This window comes from Setaria italica, chromosome II (genome assembly GCF_000263155.2).
Source record: "Setaria italica strain Yugu1 chromosome II, Setaria_italica_v2.0, whole genome shotgun sequence".
In the NCBI taxonomy this organism is placed as follows: domain Eukaryota; kingdom Viridiplantae; phylum Streptophyta; class Magnoliopsida; order Poales; family Poaceae; genus Setaria; species Setaria italica.
Genome location: NC_028451.1, coordinates 43,591,674 through 43,604,516, shown reverse-complemented (window position 1 = coordinate 43,604,516; position 12,843 = coordinate 43,591,674). Strand labels below are relative to the sequence as shown.

General features: G+C 53.7%; 2 protein-coding genes across 5 annotated transcripts in view; one reads left to right on the top strand and one right to left on the bottom strand.

The window, feature by feature from the left end:
- The window catches only part of LOC101784404 (zinc finger CCCH domain-containing protein 50-like), a 3,108-nt gene extending 1,754 nt beyond the window's left edge, over window positions 1-1,354 (bottom strand). Inside the window, 3 exon segments of the mRNA XM_022824356.1 lie at window positions 11-70; window positions 72-849; window positions 1,119-1,354. Coding sequence (XP_022680091.1) covers window positions 11-70; window positions 72-817 — 806 coding nt within the window. The 5' untranslated portion in view covers window positions 818-849; window positions 1,119-1,354.
- Window positions 1,355-2,800: 1,446 nt separating this feature from the next.
- LOC101770782 lies at window positions 2,801-6,566 on the top strand. Of its 4 annotated transcripts, none has more exons than XM_012843362.2 (5): window positions 2,801-3,258; window positions 3,809-3,944; window positions 4,086-4,213; window positions 4,903-5,070; window positions 6,081-6,566. In XM_012843362.2, the coding sequence occupies exons 2-5, from the start codon at window positions 3,899-3,901 to the stop codon at window positions 6,330-6,332; spliced, it is 594 nt and encodes a 197-aa protein (XP_012698816.1). In that variant the 5' UTR covers window positions 2,801-3,258; window positions 3,809-3,898; the 3' UTR covers window positions 6,333-6,566. The 4 variants fall into 4 exon arrangements, 1 of the variants encoding a protein (XP_012698816.1); XR_002676573.1 differs by lacking the exon at window positions 6,081-6,566 and adding an exon at window positions 5,255-5,665 and having other exon boundaries at window positions 2,808-3,258; window positions 4,101-4,213; window positions 4,903-5,162; XR_002676572.1 differs by lacking the exon at window positions 6,081-6,566 and adding an exon at window positions 5,255-5,665 and having other exon boundaries at window positions 2,808-3,258; window positions 4,903-5,162.
- Window positions 6,567-12,843: the final 6,277 nt, after the last annotated feature.

Below are 12,843 nucleotides of genomic sequence, written 5' to 3'. Positions count from 1 at the left end.
GGGGTCCCGCGGCGGGCGTCTCGCCGGGTGCACGAATGGACATTCGGTCCAGTCGTGCGAGTAGGCCTGGAGCAGGGCCGCACTTGAAGACGAACATGCGGAACTCGTCGGAGGCATACACGCTACTCTTGATGTCCGGCAGCGTCGGATCCACCGGGTACTCCTTCTTGGCACGGTCCACGGTGATCGGGGACAACGAAGACGACCGTGAGGATGGCGACCTGTTGCCCTCATCCGGCGAGGACGAGAGCGGCGGGGATGAGGAACCCGATGGTACCGAGGTCGTGACAGCCAGCCCTCGGCGGCGGCCAAGAAGCATCTCCAGATCGCCCAGGGCATCCGGCGAAGCAGGAGGAGCCAGGATGACGTCGGCAGGGAAGCGGCCGGCGGAGTCGGGGGTGACCGGGTCGGCGCCGGCAGCGAGAAGCAGCTTGACGATGGCGACGGCGTTCCGCGAGCCGCCGGAGGCGGCGCAGTGCAGTGGGGTCGCGCCGTCGACGCCCGGGCGCCGGTTGACATCGACGCATCCCAGGCCGAGCAGCAGCGACACCACCTCGGCGCTGCCGTACGTCGCCGCCACCATCAGCGGCGTGCGCGGCTCGTACGCCTTGCTCCGGCCGTACCACAGCCCCACGCCGTCCGCCAGCTCCGCGGCGTCCCCATCGCCGCCGGCCCCCGCGAGCTTCTCCCGGAACGCCGCGGCGTCGTCCGCCGCCGCGAGCTCCAGCAGCTCCGCAAGCCTGTCCCGCCGGCCGGCGCCGGCGAGATGCGAGCGCGCGGCGTCGCCGGCGCACGCGAGATCAGCAAGGTCGCCCATCGCTCGCTCTGCCCGACAGGAGCTCAGCGCATCTGCATCCACGGAAAGACGGCGAGGACTCAGATAGATTCAGCAAGACGGGGGGCCCGGAGATATAAAACCACGAAACGAGATCAAGAAATCATCAAATAAGGAAGGCAAGAAAATGGAAAGGGGGGCGAAACCAACTCCAAGAAATCGGAGCCACCCTCTCCTTGGAAAGAAATCAGGTTATCCAATCCGGATAGAACCGGGAGCAATCCCGCCGATTCGAAGCCCGGATCGACGCGAGAAATGAAAGCAATTAATGAGCAGTATTTACCTGCCCGCGACGATCCAGTCCTAATCCAATCCAATCCAGCGGGATCCCAGGGGGGCCCTCCCTTCGGGCTCCCTTCCTCCCGAAGGTCGCCGCCGGCGGCCTCCCCCTCGCCCGAGAGAAGAAGAGAAGCCGAAACTGCTTTGGGGAACGGCAGTGAGAGAGGGAGGAGAGAGGAGAGGACAGAGGAGAGAGAGAGGCAGGCGACGGAGCAAGGAGGACTCGCAGTTTACTGGCGGTGGTGAGGTGGGGTTAACTTGTCTTATTCCTCGGGCACCACGTCCTGCTTCGTCCAATCCGCTGTCCGAAAGCACTCACCGACAAGTGGGCCACTATGTCCCATGGGGCCGCTTGTCACGCGGGTGGTTTGGTGTTGTATGGGTGCGGAATGGTTGGGGATTTATGTAGGAGAATTTACTGCCGGTGGGCCCCGCTTGGGATTCAAACAGCCGGGTGACGGTGCGCGGTGCTGACCGCTCGCGTCGCAGAGGGGTCGGGTGGTGGTGCAGCCGGTGGGGGTGGTGGCTGCCGCCGCGCGCCCGCCACGTGCCGCGGTGGAGCCCCATCCGGCCGTGGCTGGCGGCGCGGACGGCCAGGGATCGCCCGGGCAGGTGGTGGACGGGAGATTCGGCGCCGAAAGCCTCGGTTGCATCTCCGTCGCGGTACGGCGAGGTCGGCGCGCGGAAAGGTCGTCGGTGGCTTCGCCTGGACCGGGTGCATGGTCCGGCCTCACACGCTGGCGAATGTGACAAACGTGGGCGTGGACTCGGGGCGCGGTGGGCGCGGTCCAGGAACGCGCGTCCCAGCGGGCGGACGCGTCGGGCGCTCGAGTGGCCCGCAGAGGTGGATTGGATGCGGGGTTGGTGAGGTCCGCGCGGGGGAAAGGGAGGAGTGGGGTGGGCCCCGCGGCGGAGCCAGGACAGCGGTCAAATCTCGGGGATGGGCTGGAGGTGGCGCCCACCTGTCGGTGACTGTCGGGGCGGGACTCGGGTGGGACGGGAGGAATGGAAACCGTCGCGGCAATAGCGGAACGGTTTAAGGTTTACGGTCAAACATAGAGGGGTCGTGGATTCAAACTTCGACGAGAGCGAGAAAATGTTGCACACACAGGAGCAATCCAAACCATGGATATAAATTTTGTTGAGAGAATGTGTTGGAGACACACTCCATACACTTCTTCCTATGTACCTCTCATACACATGATACATAATTACCATCACATCAATTTCAAATCATTAATGACAAACAATTTTGCTTAATGACTTAGCGTGGATGGCAATTTGAGTAACAGTTCCATAAGATTTGAAAGTTTCTTTCAACCTGGCATCATACGTAAGAATACTAGTTGGATGGGACGTGATCAGCTGCCATATATATCAGTTTATTAAAAGCCCCTCCCCTTGCCCTCCTTCCCGCATTCCACGGGAAAAAAATGGGACACGTGTCGCTCAGCCGCGTCTTTGGCTGTTTTGCAAAAAAGTCCTCAAAGTTTCAAAAAATCTCAACTCAGTTCAGATCATCCAGCCCGTACAGCATACACGTTCGTACATTTAACAAATAGACCCTCGTTTTAAAATTTATTTCCACGTGAAGAAGGGAGAATTCGAGAATGTTGTCGTTTTTGCGAAAACCCACCGAGAGGCGTTTTTACGAAAACCCCCCCGCAACCCGAACCCTAACTCTAACCCCCTCTCTCTCCCTTCTCCTCCCCGTCGCCCTCTCTCTCCCTCTCTCCTCCCCGCCGCCGCCGCTCCCTGCTCTCCGCCGCCGTCCTGCCCGCTCCCGCGGGATCCAGATCTGGCGCAGGGGGCAGCGGCGCCCCCTTCCTCCGCCCGGCTCTGCCCCGGAGCTCCTCCGCGCCGACCCTCCTCCGCCCGACCACACCCCGGAGCTCCTCAGCCAGGCCCCAGGCGTCGCCGCCCAGGATCTCCGGGCCGAGGCTTCGCCGCTCTCCGGCGCCGCCCCGAGCTGTGACGCCGCGCCCGAGCCTGCCCGAGCCCTCCGCGTGCGCCTCCAGGGCCGGTATCGGAGATGGCAGACAGGGCGTCGGCGTCGGGCGGCCTCGCCCGGCCTGGGCCGAGGAGGTCGGGATCGGCATGAGTTCGTCAAGGCCTGCTCCGCCCACCTCAAGCGCTCCGGCAAGGTAACGCCGCCCGACTCGCCTGCCTTCTCCTTCCGATTCGAGGCTGTAGTTCGTAGAATGGTCGCGTCCCACGGTTCCCAAGCCCCTCGCAGCCTTTCGCGCCTCCATAGGTCGGCTTTGCGTCGCGCGGCCCAGCGTGTCCTAGCTGATCCACCGCCGGCACCTGCGCTGCAGCTTTGCCGCGGGTCGTGCCCGCCGCTGGCCCTAGATGCCACATCTTGTCCCAGGCTGCGCTGGACCTCGCAGCAGCAGCACGGCCGTGCGCGGCCTCAGCTCGCCCCTGGCAACACCTCTGGCGGACATCTTCCACCATGTTGTAAATAAGATTTCTCAGGATGGCTTTATTAGCTCCCTGACAACATGGTGGGTCTCCGCTTACTGGAGGTAATGGAAATTTTATTGGTCCCATGATCTTCCTGTTCTTTACGCGATAGCTACAAGATCAAAACAAACTCAGAAGCGCATACTGGAGATGTGTGTGAAATTGTAATAGGAGAGTGATCTTCAGATGGAAACTTGCCAGTTGCCTGACTATTTTTCTCATGTACAGATGTATTGCTGACGAATCTTTTTAGCGATAATGCCATCTATTCTTGGATCACTGATGGCATCTCCAAGAAAGTGGTTGCTATATATATGAATGCAGTTCTACTCAAAACAGAGAAGCTCTCCGAAGCTCTCTCATGGTATTAGCATAATTACTTGCAATTTTTCTGATAAGGATTAAGCTACGCTTTCCCTCCAGTAATTCCTTCACTTGATGATAGGATTCCTTGATTAGTATTGTCATCAGAAAAATGGTTTTTTCTCCTCCTGTTTTTGATCAGCATGTTGTTCTGGAGTTTGTGCTCCCTTGTGTGAAGGTGCTTCCTGCGCTCGAGCTACTACTGGATGGGTAGCGGCAGCTGCAGGCAGCAGCACTCAGATGCAGGCAGGAGGTCGCCAAACAGGCAAGGTAATGGACTTCCTTCCATTTTGTCTTTGGTCCATTCCGATGCTTCTCTTAATTTCCTCATGTTCTACTAGCTAGCCAGCTAGGAAATATAATTTATGACATTAGTATCTCTCACAGCTGGGTAGTCGTGCTTTTAGGGGGTGTTTGGATCCTGGAGCTAAAATTTAGTCCGTGTCACATCGGATATTCGGATGCTAATTAGGAGGACTAAACATGAGCTAATTACAAAACTAATTGCGGAACCCCTAGGCTAAATCGCGAGACGAATCTATTAAGCCTAATTAATCCATCATTAGCGAATGTTTACTGTAGCACCATATTGTCAAATCATAGACTAATTAGGCTTAATGGATTCGTCTCGCGATTTAGCCTAGGGGTTGTGAAATTGGTTTTATAATTAGCCTATATTTAATACTCCTAATTAGTGTTCAAACATTCGATGTGACAGGGGCTAAAATTTAGTTTGGGGATCCAAACACCCATTTAGATTTATTGTGTCGAAACTTTTGGTTTTGTTCCAAAGTTATGATTGAATTTTGCTTGCCGTATGAAGAACTATTTAGCTTTTATGGCTTCTTATATGAATTCTTTCGTGATCGTGTTGTGACTATCTTTGAGCACTTTGACCTTTTGTTCTCACTTATTTCTTTTAGCTTGACTTTTGTCCATAACATTAGTCCACTTTGCAGATGGAAATGAGTGTTATCAAGGACATGGTGATTGGCAAACTGGCACCTCTTGTCAGTACTTCCCGGCTGAGCTATTGCAGTATTCTGAACTTAATGAACCGTGTTGAAGGCCAATTTACTTCAGAGCATGTGACTAGGAATTCATTCCATCAGTTTCAGTATGAGAAGGTTTGTTTCAGGACCTTTTATAGATGCTTTGTACTGTCATATAATAGGTAATGTTGGAGGGTGAAGCTACCTTGCTTGATTACTCTGGAGAGGTATGCTATTTCCCCTGCATTATTCATTATTGTTCTCCTGTGGCTTCATTATTGTTGTCATTGTTGATTGACTTGCACATTTCCCTGGACAGACTGATCTTGCTAAATATCACAAATTGGGGCTTGATATATCTGAACTTGAGAAGAAAATAATGTCTGGGATGATTAGACCAGAGGGGGCTTTATTATATTTGGTTCCTGGAAGTAAGAGTCATTGATGTGTGCATTGGTCGACTCATGCTTGGCGTTAGGCAGTAAAGATATCTGTTGCCCATGTTGATCGACTAGATGTATTTTGTGAACTTCGTGGCTGCAAACTGTGTACTACTTTCCATATATATTAGCATCGTAGCATACTTTCGTACATCATGTGTTCATTTGGGTCGGTATTCAGCTACCAGCTGTAATGTTTGCTGGTTGCCTGGTTGTGAGCTTGTGTCATGCATTCGGTGCTACTGATCCATCATCTGTAATCTTAGATGGAATGAGCTTGTCATCTTTCATTGCCTTCTGTTTACTTATATTTGATTGTTGACATCGCGCGCCGAATGTTCCAGTAGCCATTAAGACACAAGGAAAGAGGAGTCCTCGTTCTTTATATGCCCCTTCTTTATATATATGCCCCCTAGATGTGATTGTTTCTATCATCTTCTTCATCCTCCTCGAGTTTCATCACGAATAGAGTTCCAATGACTTGGATGCTCCGTCAACGGTTGCGTCTCCTTGTCGCTCTTGTCATTGCTGTGACTTTTTGCTTTCTTACCACCATCCCCAACCGCGAGCAGATCCACGAGGCCTCCTTCAATATGGTTTTCGAACTTCCCCTACTTTTGATTTGTTGCCGATTTGAGTTTTTCTCCTTTTCTAATACTACGTTGCAAACAATATATAACATCATAGTGGGTGTTAACTACTCAGGGAGTAATTTCATTCAAGGTAAAGAATTTTGCAAATCATTGGCTCAAGACTCTGAGGTGCCTTTCATGTTGTCGATATTCGGCAAGAGCAATTCGTCGGAAGCATCTATCACGGCTATCATCATCGGTCCCACAACCTGATATTGAAGGGATGATTCAAGAGCGGTTGATCCAAGCACGGCGTGCAAGAGAGGCGCTTCAACCAAGATCGATCTCAACGACAAAGACAAGAGTCGCTATTACAAGAGCCTAAGCTGAGAAGCGTTAGAGAAGCTCTTAGATGTCCTCGTTTGTTAACTTCTTTTATCTTCTATGCCACTAAAACCCCTCGTGAATGTTCACCTCCAATAGTGACCATTATGGTCGTGTTGTGTTGCATATGCAATCTTTTATTTATGTATGTTCCATGGTGATGGAGCATAGGTACTGAGGCATGTACTTCGATGTTTTTACTAAATAAAGAGAAGACATAAAAGCCCGCATTGAACTACTGAGGGGGTGTTTGATACCAGGTGCTAAACTTTAGCAGTGTCACATCGGATATTTGATGCTAATTAGAAGGATTAAACATGAGCTAATTATAAAACTAATTGCAGAACACTGTGCTAATTCGCGAGACGAATCTATTAAGTCTAATTAATCCATCATTAGCAAATGTTTACTGTAGCACCGTATTGTCAAATTATGGATTAATTAGGCTTAATAGATTTGTCTCGCGAATTAGACTCCATCTGTGCAATTAGTTTTGTAATTAGCCTATGTTTAATACTCCTACTTAGTATCCAAACATTCGATGTGACAGGTGCTAAACTTTAGTCGCCTTAGATGTAACATCTTTTGCCCTTGAGCGTCTTTGATTTTACATGTGTTGGCTACACATGTCATTGCCTTTTTTTAGCAAAATGTATATCTAATTTATTATGTCGGTGCCTAGCTAAAACTACGAGAAATATACACCGGGAATAAAAAGAGACCATCCAAAGAATTTGATACGAACACATTTGTCTCCTTTGAAAGAGTTGATACGGAACGTAGTGCAATGTGGTACACCTGACTACTTTTTCAAGGGGGCTACCAGGCAAGAAGCCGGCCTGAACAATTATACTGACATATGAGGTTGTGTACACATGATTTGTGAGAGTAGAGTACAAGGGAAAGATCGACTAGTTTAAGGGAGTATTTGATACTAGATGTTAAATTTTAGCAGTGTCACATCGAATGTTCGGATGTTAATTAGGAGGACTAAACATAAGCTAATTATAAAACTAATTGTAGAACCCTGTGCTAATTCGCGAGACGAATCTATTAAGCCTAATTAATCCGTCATTAGCAAATAGTTATTGTAGCACCACATTATCAAATCATGGACTAATTAGGCTTAATAGATTCGTCTCGCGAATTAGATTCCATCTGTGCAATTAGTTTTGTAATTAGCCTATGTTTAATACTCCTAATTAGCATCCAAGCATCCGATGTGACAGGTGCTAAACTTTAGTAGGTTGTATCCAAACACCCCCTAAGCTATTACGAAGAACTAAGCTCCACGGCAGTAGGCGCCTGCCGATTCAGCTGCGATTCAGGTTGATGCAGGCGATGCTTCCAAAGTGAAGCGCACCGAGGCATAGTCACCGTTCAAGATGAGGGCATTGCGCATCTTCCATATGTTCCAAAGAAGGGCAGTGATGATGGCAGACCGGACGTGGTTGTCGACGATGTGCACGAGCTGAGGCAAGGTCCGGAGATCAGTGAAGGAGGCAAGGTAGGGAACACTGGGCTAGCCGATGGTTCACCAGAGGAGACGAACGCATGGGCACCGCAGGAGGAGGTGATCTTGATCTTCATGGTCCCCGCTATAGGCACATGATGGGCAGTCAATGAGGTGGCGGTGATGGATTAAGGCAGCCGAGGGGAGTCGGTGACGATGAATCAGCTAGAGGAAGTGCTTGCACCTAGGAACAACAACATTAGTCCAGATGTAGTCGGTGAACGGGTTGAGCGGGGTGGATTCCATGTGCCATCCGTAGAGCGCCGAGGAGGAGAAAGGCTGTAGGCGGAGGCCAATCCCCCTGCGATCAGGCACGCCTGGCGTGGGCAGCGCATGGTCGAGCGCAGGGAGGAAGACCCGAAGCTCCGCCGAGGCCGCAGTGCTGAGGCGAGGGTGGAGGTGCAGGTCACAATGGGAGTCAGCCTGCGCCGTCTGGACGGAGATGCTGGCCCGCTGGCAGAAGGAGAATAGCATGGGAAAGGTCGCTGTCAGCACCTGCCCACCAATCCAATGATCCTGCCAGAAGCTGACCGTCCTTCCATCACCCAAATGGACGGCGGTGGCCGGGGGGGGGGGAATTCAGGTAGGAGCTAGAGGAGCATGGACCATATCGGGGTGTCCAGCCAGTGTGAATCGCCAAGGTCCCGCCCAACGACCTGGTCGTGGAATCTGAGAAACCATTGTTGCTAGTTGGTAGTGGGCACCTGACGGTGGTCCCATCAAGCACCGAGAGCGAGGATCCGGAGGGACCTCTTTTTGAGATTCGGCCTGGGGTTTAGTTCATGTGTAGGGATTTGAGAGGCGTTTAGGGAAGTTAGTATATGATTTTGCTAAGAGAGTTTTTAGACAGGTTCAGGCCGCTCGGAAGCGTAATACCTTACATCCTGTGTGTTGTGTTGCTAGAGCTGTCTGTCTTGTTTGTAGAAGAGCCGGCCTTTTATAGGCCAAGCCTAAGGGGGGACCAGTTGGGGTGAGTCTTGCATCCCAATCCATCCCTTTACATTGTGCGTGTGAACGCGGCGGCCCAATGGCCGCCCACCTTGCTACAGTTCTTCCAACGCGCCATCCACTTGCCCTGACGCCTTCTTCCTTGGTACGCATGATGCCGGAGCACCCCGTCTAAGTCCTCTGTATGGCAGTCACCACATTTTACCATCTTACTTTGATAACTCTTGCTCCTCTTAGTCCGGGCCCATCGTCCCGGGATCGAGGGCGATGAACCTGGCTCCCGAGATCCCTCACGGGAGGCCTTCACCTCTTCCTGGGTATGCGAGGTGGCCCCACCTCCTGGCAGAGTCCCCGGGAGACTTTCGCAGCCTCCTGGGTCCGCATAGTGGGCCCACCCTTCTGGCAGAGGGTAGCCGAGAGCCAGGCGTGCGCTCTTGACATAAGGGTGGCGCCTGCCGCCTGTTGGACAGGACGGGTAATGTCGTCAATCCTTGAGGCATCCAGGCGCGTCCCATCAACTATAATGATGGTGTTTTTATGGGGATGGGGCACTTGCTGACGGCCTACCTCGACTGCCACGCCTTTCTTTCGCCAGGGTGCGCCATTGCTTGCTTAGCTTGGAAGCAAACTTTCCCGGGAGGCCTCCTCAGCTGCATCCCGCTCCCTTTGCGTGGGCTTTCAGTGGGTCCCATAATGTGGAGTTGGTTTTTCCCGGGTCCTTCGTAGGCTTCAGATTAGTAGGGCCCATCTTCTTAATTGGGCTCTACGCGGTGGAAACCTCTTTTCGCAGGCGGGCCCCACTTGTTAGTGCCTTTTCGGGGGACCCCCATTCCCTTGGCGCTGACAGCAGCCCCCGGCCCTAGGCTGGACCACCTCAGGTCAAGCGTGAGGCTGAGAAGAAGGAAAAGGGGCCACCTCTTGTCGCTTCGTCTTCTCCTCGTGCGCAAAACGCCTTGGTTTCAATTGGGATTCCCCTAGATTTTGGGTCCCCTTCCGCGCTCATTCTTCGACGGTCGTTTCTCAAAATCGAAGCGCCATGCCTGTCGCCTTATAAGGCCGCATGAGCTTTAGTGCTTCCTTCTCCGCTTGTCATCTTCCTCGACTCCTCGCCTTCTCTGCCGCAATCCTTTCGCCTGCTCCTCTGTCACCGCCATGGCAAGGAGTGACCGCTCCAGCCGCTGCGCGCTTTCGCCACAGCAGCGCGATCCTCGGGTCGCCCACCTCAGGCGCTCCACGCCTAGTCCACGGATGTCCTGGGGAATTTCCCCAGAGGGGTGGTTTTCCCTTTCATCACCCCGTAGAAAGGGTGCGAAAGGATGAGCTGCCCAGCACCCACCTGCATCAGGTGGAAGACCTGAGACAAAAGGAGGTTGAGCCCGACGCCACTATCGATAAGGACCCTTGCCAGCCCTTTGTTGCAGATCGTAGGGGTGACCACCACGGGCAACTGACCTACTCCTGCCGTGTTGTTAGGATGATTGTTGCGGTCGAAAGTCAAGGGTGTGCCTGATCACTTCTAAAGTTAGGCGTCCTCCGGGCAAGGTGTGGCAGAACACACTTCCCGCTAGAGGAACTTGTCCTTCCTCCATGATGGCGGAGCATTTGCCCCACCGAAGATGGTGGCGATAGCCTGTTGGGGCTCATGAAATCCCAGACCACCTCCTCCGGCTTCACCGTCACTGTCTCTCCAGCGACAGTGTTCCCGCTCCTTCTGGTGGTTCTTGGCCAAACCTTTGACCAACCGGCATTCGATTAGGTTGTGTCGGTTGGTCTTGGGGATCTCACACCATTTGCTGCCCGCTGGATGTGCCGACATTGGTAGTTTCTTGCCACCAGCCAGACTGGGTAGTGGAGGTCGGTTCCGACCCTCCGGACCCATCACGGCGATAGCCTTCCTCTTGTTTGTTTTGTCCCCCTGACCCTGGCCGGGTCGGGGGCGCCTCTTTTGTTGCTTGGCGGTCGCCTCCCATGGAGGGGGCAGGGCCTGTGCTTCAGCCTCTTGGGCGTATTTGTCAGCCAGGGTGAACAGTTTGGCCACAGTTTCGATACTATGGGTCCTAAGCTTCTCCCTTAGCTGCTGGTCAGTGAGACCTTGCTTGAAAGTGACTATTACTGAAGTTGGGGTGATGCGAGATATGGTGTTGCGGACTTGACTGAAACATGGATGTACTGCCACAACATTTTCTTGTCTTGCTGACAAACGACATGGAGATCGCTCTCCATGCCAGGGCGGGTGAATGAGCCTGCAAAGTTGGCGATGAACCGTTCACTCAGGTTAGCCCACGAATGAACAGATCTAGCGGGGAGGTTCATGAGCCACGACCTTGCTGACCCGCAAAGGGCTACATGGAAGTAGGTTGCCATGACTTTTGGCCCCCCACTAGCAGCCTGAATGGCCGTTGTGTAGATTTGGAGGAACTCCTCCAGATCGATGGTACCGTCATGCTTCTCCGGGATCTTAGGCCAAAACTTGGTCGGCCAATCGACCAGACGGAGGTCGGCCATGAAGGCGTGGCACCCGACCCCATAAGGACCGGCATCGTCATCTCCATCCGTACGGGCTCTCCTTTCCCAACGAGAATCCCCCCTAGGGGCGGATCCTGACGAGGCTTGGTCTTCCATCGGGGGCGGCTTGCGATGCCGCTCCCGGCTCCGGTCTAGTGTGACTCACGCATCTTCCTTCAAGTGATTTCGCTCAAGGAGGGTGCGTGGCTCCTGCTGCACGGAGTGGGGGGGGGGCATGATGGTCCTCCGGGACCGGCTAGGGGACGGACGATGGGCCGAACCGGAGCCACGTTTGTCCTGGCCGGTTTGGCCGCGCGAGCTTTCACCCCACCCGTAAGGAGCCTAGGCCTTGCCCACTAGCTTGGCCAGATCTTCTAAACATCACCCCTCTGGGATCTTGACCCCAGCCTCCACCGGTGGGTGCCAGAGGAGGGCCTGGGCGGCTACCAGGGCGTCTCCCAGCAGTAGATTGTCGAAATCGAGGCGGCAGCGGGCGCGAGAGCCGTGTCGGCGGGCTGCTACCTCGGCGTGCCTATTCGCCTCCTCCCAGAAGCGAGCCCCCAACCCACGGCGGAGACCGTCCTGCTGGAGACCGAGTGAGGAACGTTGATGCGCGGCGTGGCGTTCGGCCACCGCGGAGTAGGGACAGGCGTTGCCGCCTGCGATGCTGCCGCCTGTCGGTGGGGCGTTTCCTGCCCCCACTGGCTTCACCATCTGACTCACTGTGGTAAGCGCGGTGATGATCGAAACGGCTCCCATTGCCTCTGCAAGGATGGGAAGCTTCAAATCTCAACACAGCACTATCCCTTTCCTGGCATGCTAGTTGACGGTGGTCAAGCACCGAAAGCAGGAATCTGGAGAGACCCCTTTTTTGAGATCCGGCCTGGGGGTTAGTTCGTGCATAGGGATTCGAGAGGCGTTTAGGGGTGTTAGTATATGATTTTGCTAAGAGAGTTTTTAGACAAATTCAGACCACTCGGAAGCGTAATACCTTATGTCCTGTGTGTTGTGTTGCTAGAGTTATCTGTCTTGTATGTACAAGAGCCGGCCTTTTATAGGCTAGGCCTAAGGGGGGACCGGTTGGGATGAGTCTTGCATCCCAATCCATCCCTTTACATTGTGCGTGTGAACACGACAAAATAATGGCCGCCTACCTTCCTATAATTCTTCTAACGTGCCATCCACTTGCCCTGACACCTTCTTGTCTTGGTATGCACGGCGCCGAAGCACCCTGTCCAAGTCCTCTGTATGGCAGTCACCACATTTTACCATCTTACTTTGGTAACTCTTGCTCCTATCAGTTCGAGCCCACCATCCTGGGACAGGGGGCGATGAACCTGGCTCTCGGGATCCCTCCCGGGAGGCCTTCACCTCTTCCCGGGTCTGCGAGGTAGCCCCACCTCCTGGCAGAGTCCTTAGGAGACTTTCACAGCCTCCCGGGTCCACGTAGTGGGCCCACCTTTCAGGCAGAGGGCAGTCGGGAGCTAGGTGGGCGCTCTTAACATGAGGGCGGCGCCCGCCGCCTGTTGGGCAGGATGGGTGAGGC

What these genes read in the sequence shown, in the direction of transcription:
- LOC101770782 (XM_012843362.2), top strand. Translation starts at nt 3,899, where the DNA reads ATGCAGTTCTACTCAAAACAGAGAAGCTCTCCGAAGCTCTCTCATG. An exon ending in GAGGTCGCCAAACAGGCAAG is followed by an intron (nt 4,214 to 4,902) that starts GTAATGGACTTC and finishes TCCACTTTGCAG; the next exon opens with ATGGAAATGAGTGTTATCAA. An exon ending in ATCAGTTTCAGTATGAGAAG is followed by an intron (nt 5,071 to 6,080) that starts GTTTGTTTCAGG and finishes TTAACTACTCAG; the next exon opens with GGAGTAATTTCATTCAAGGT.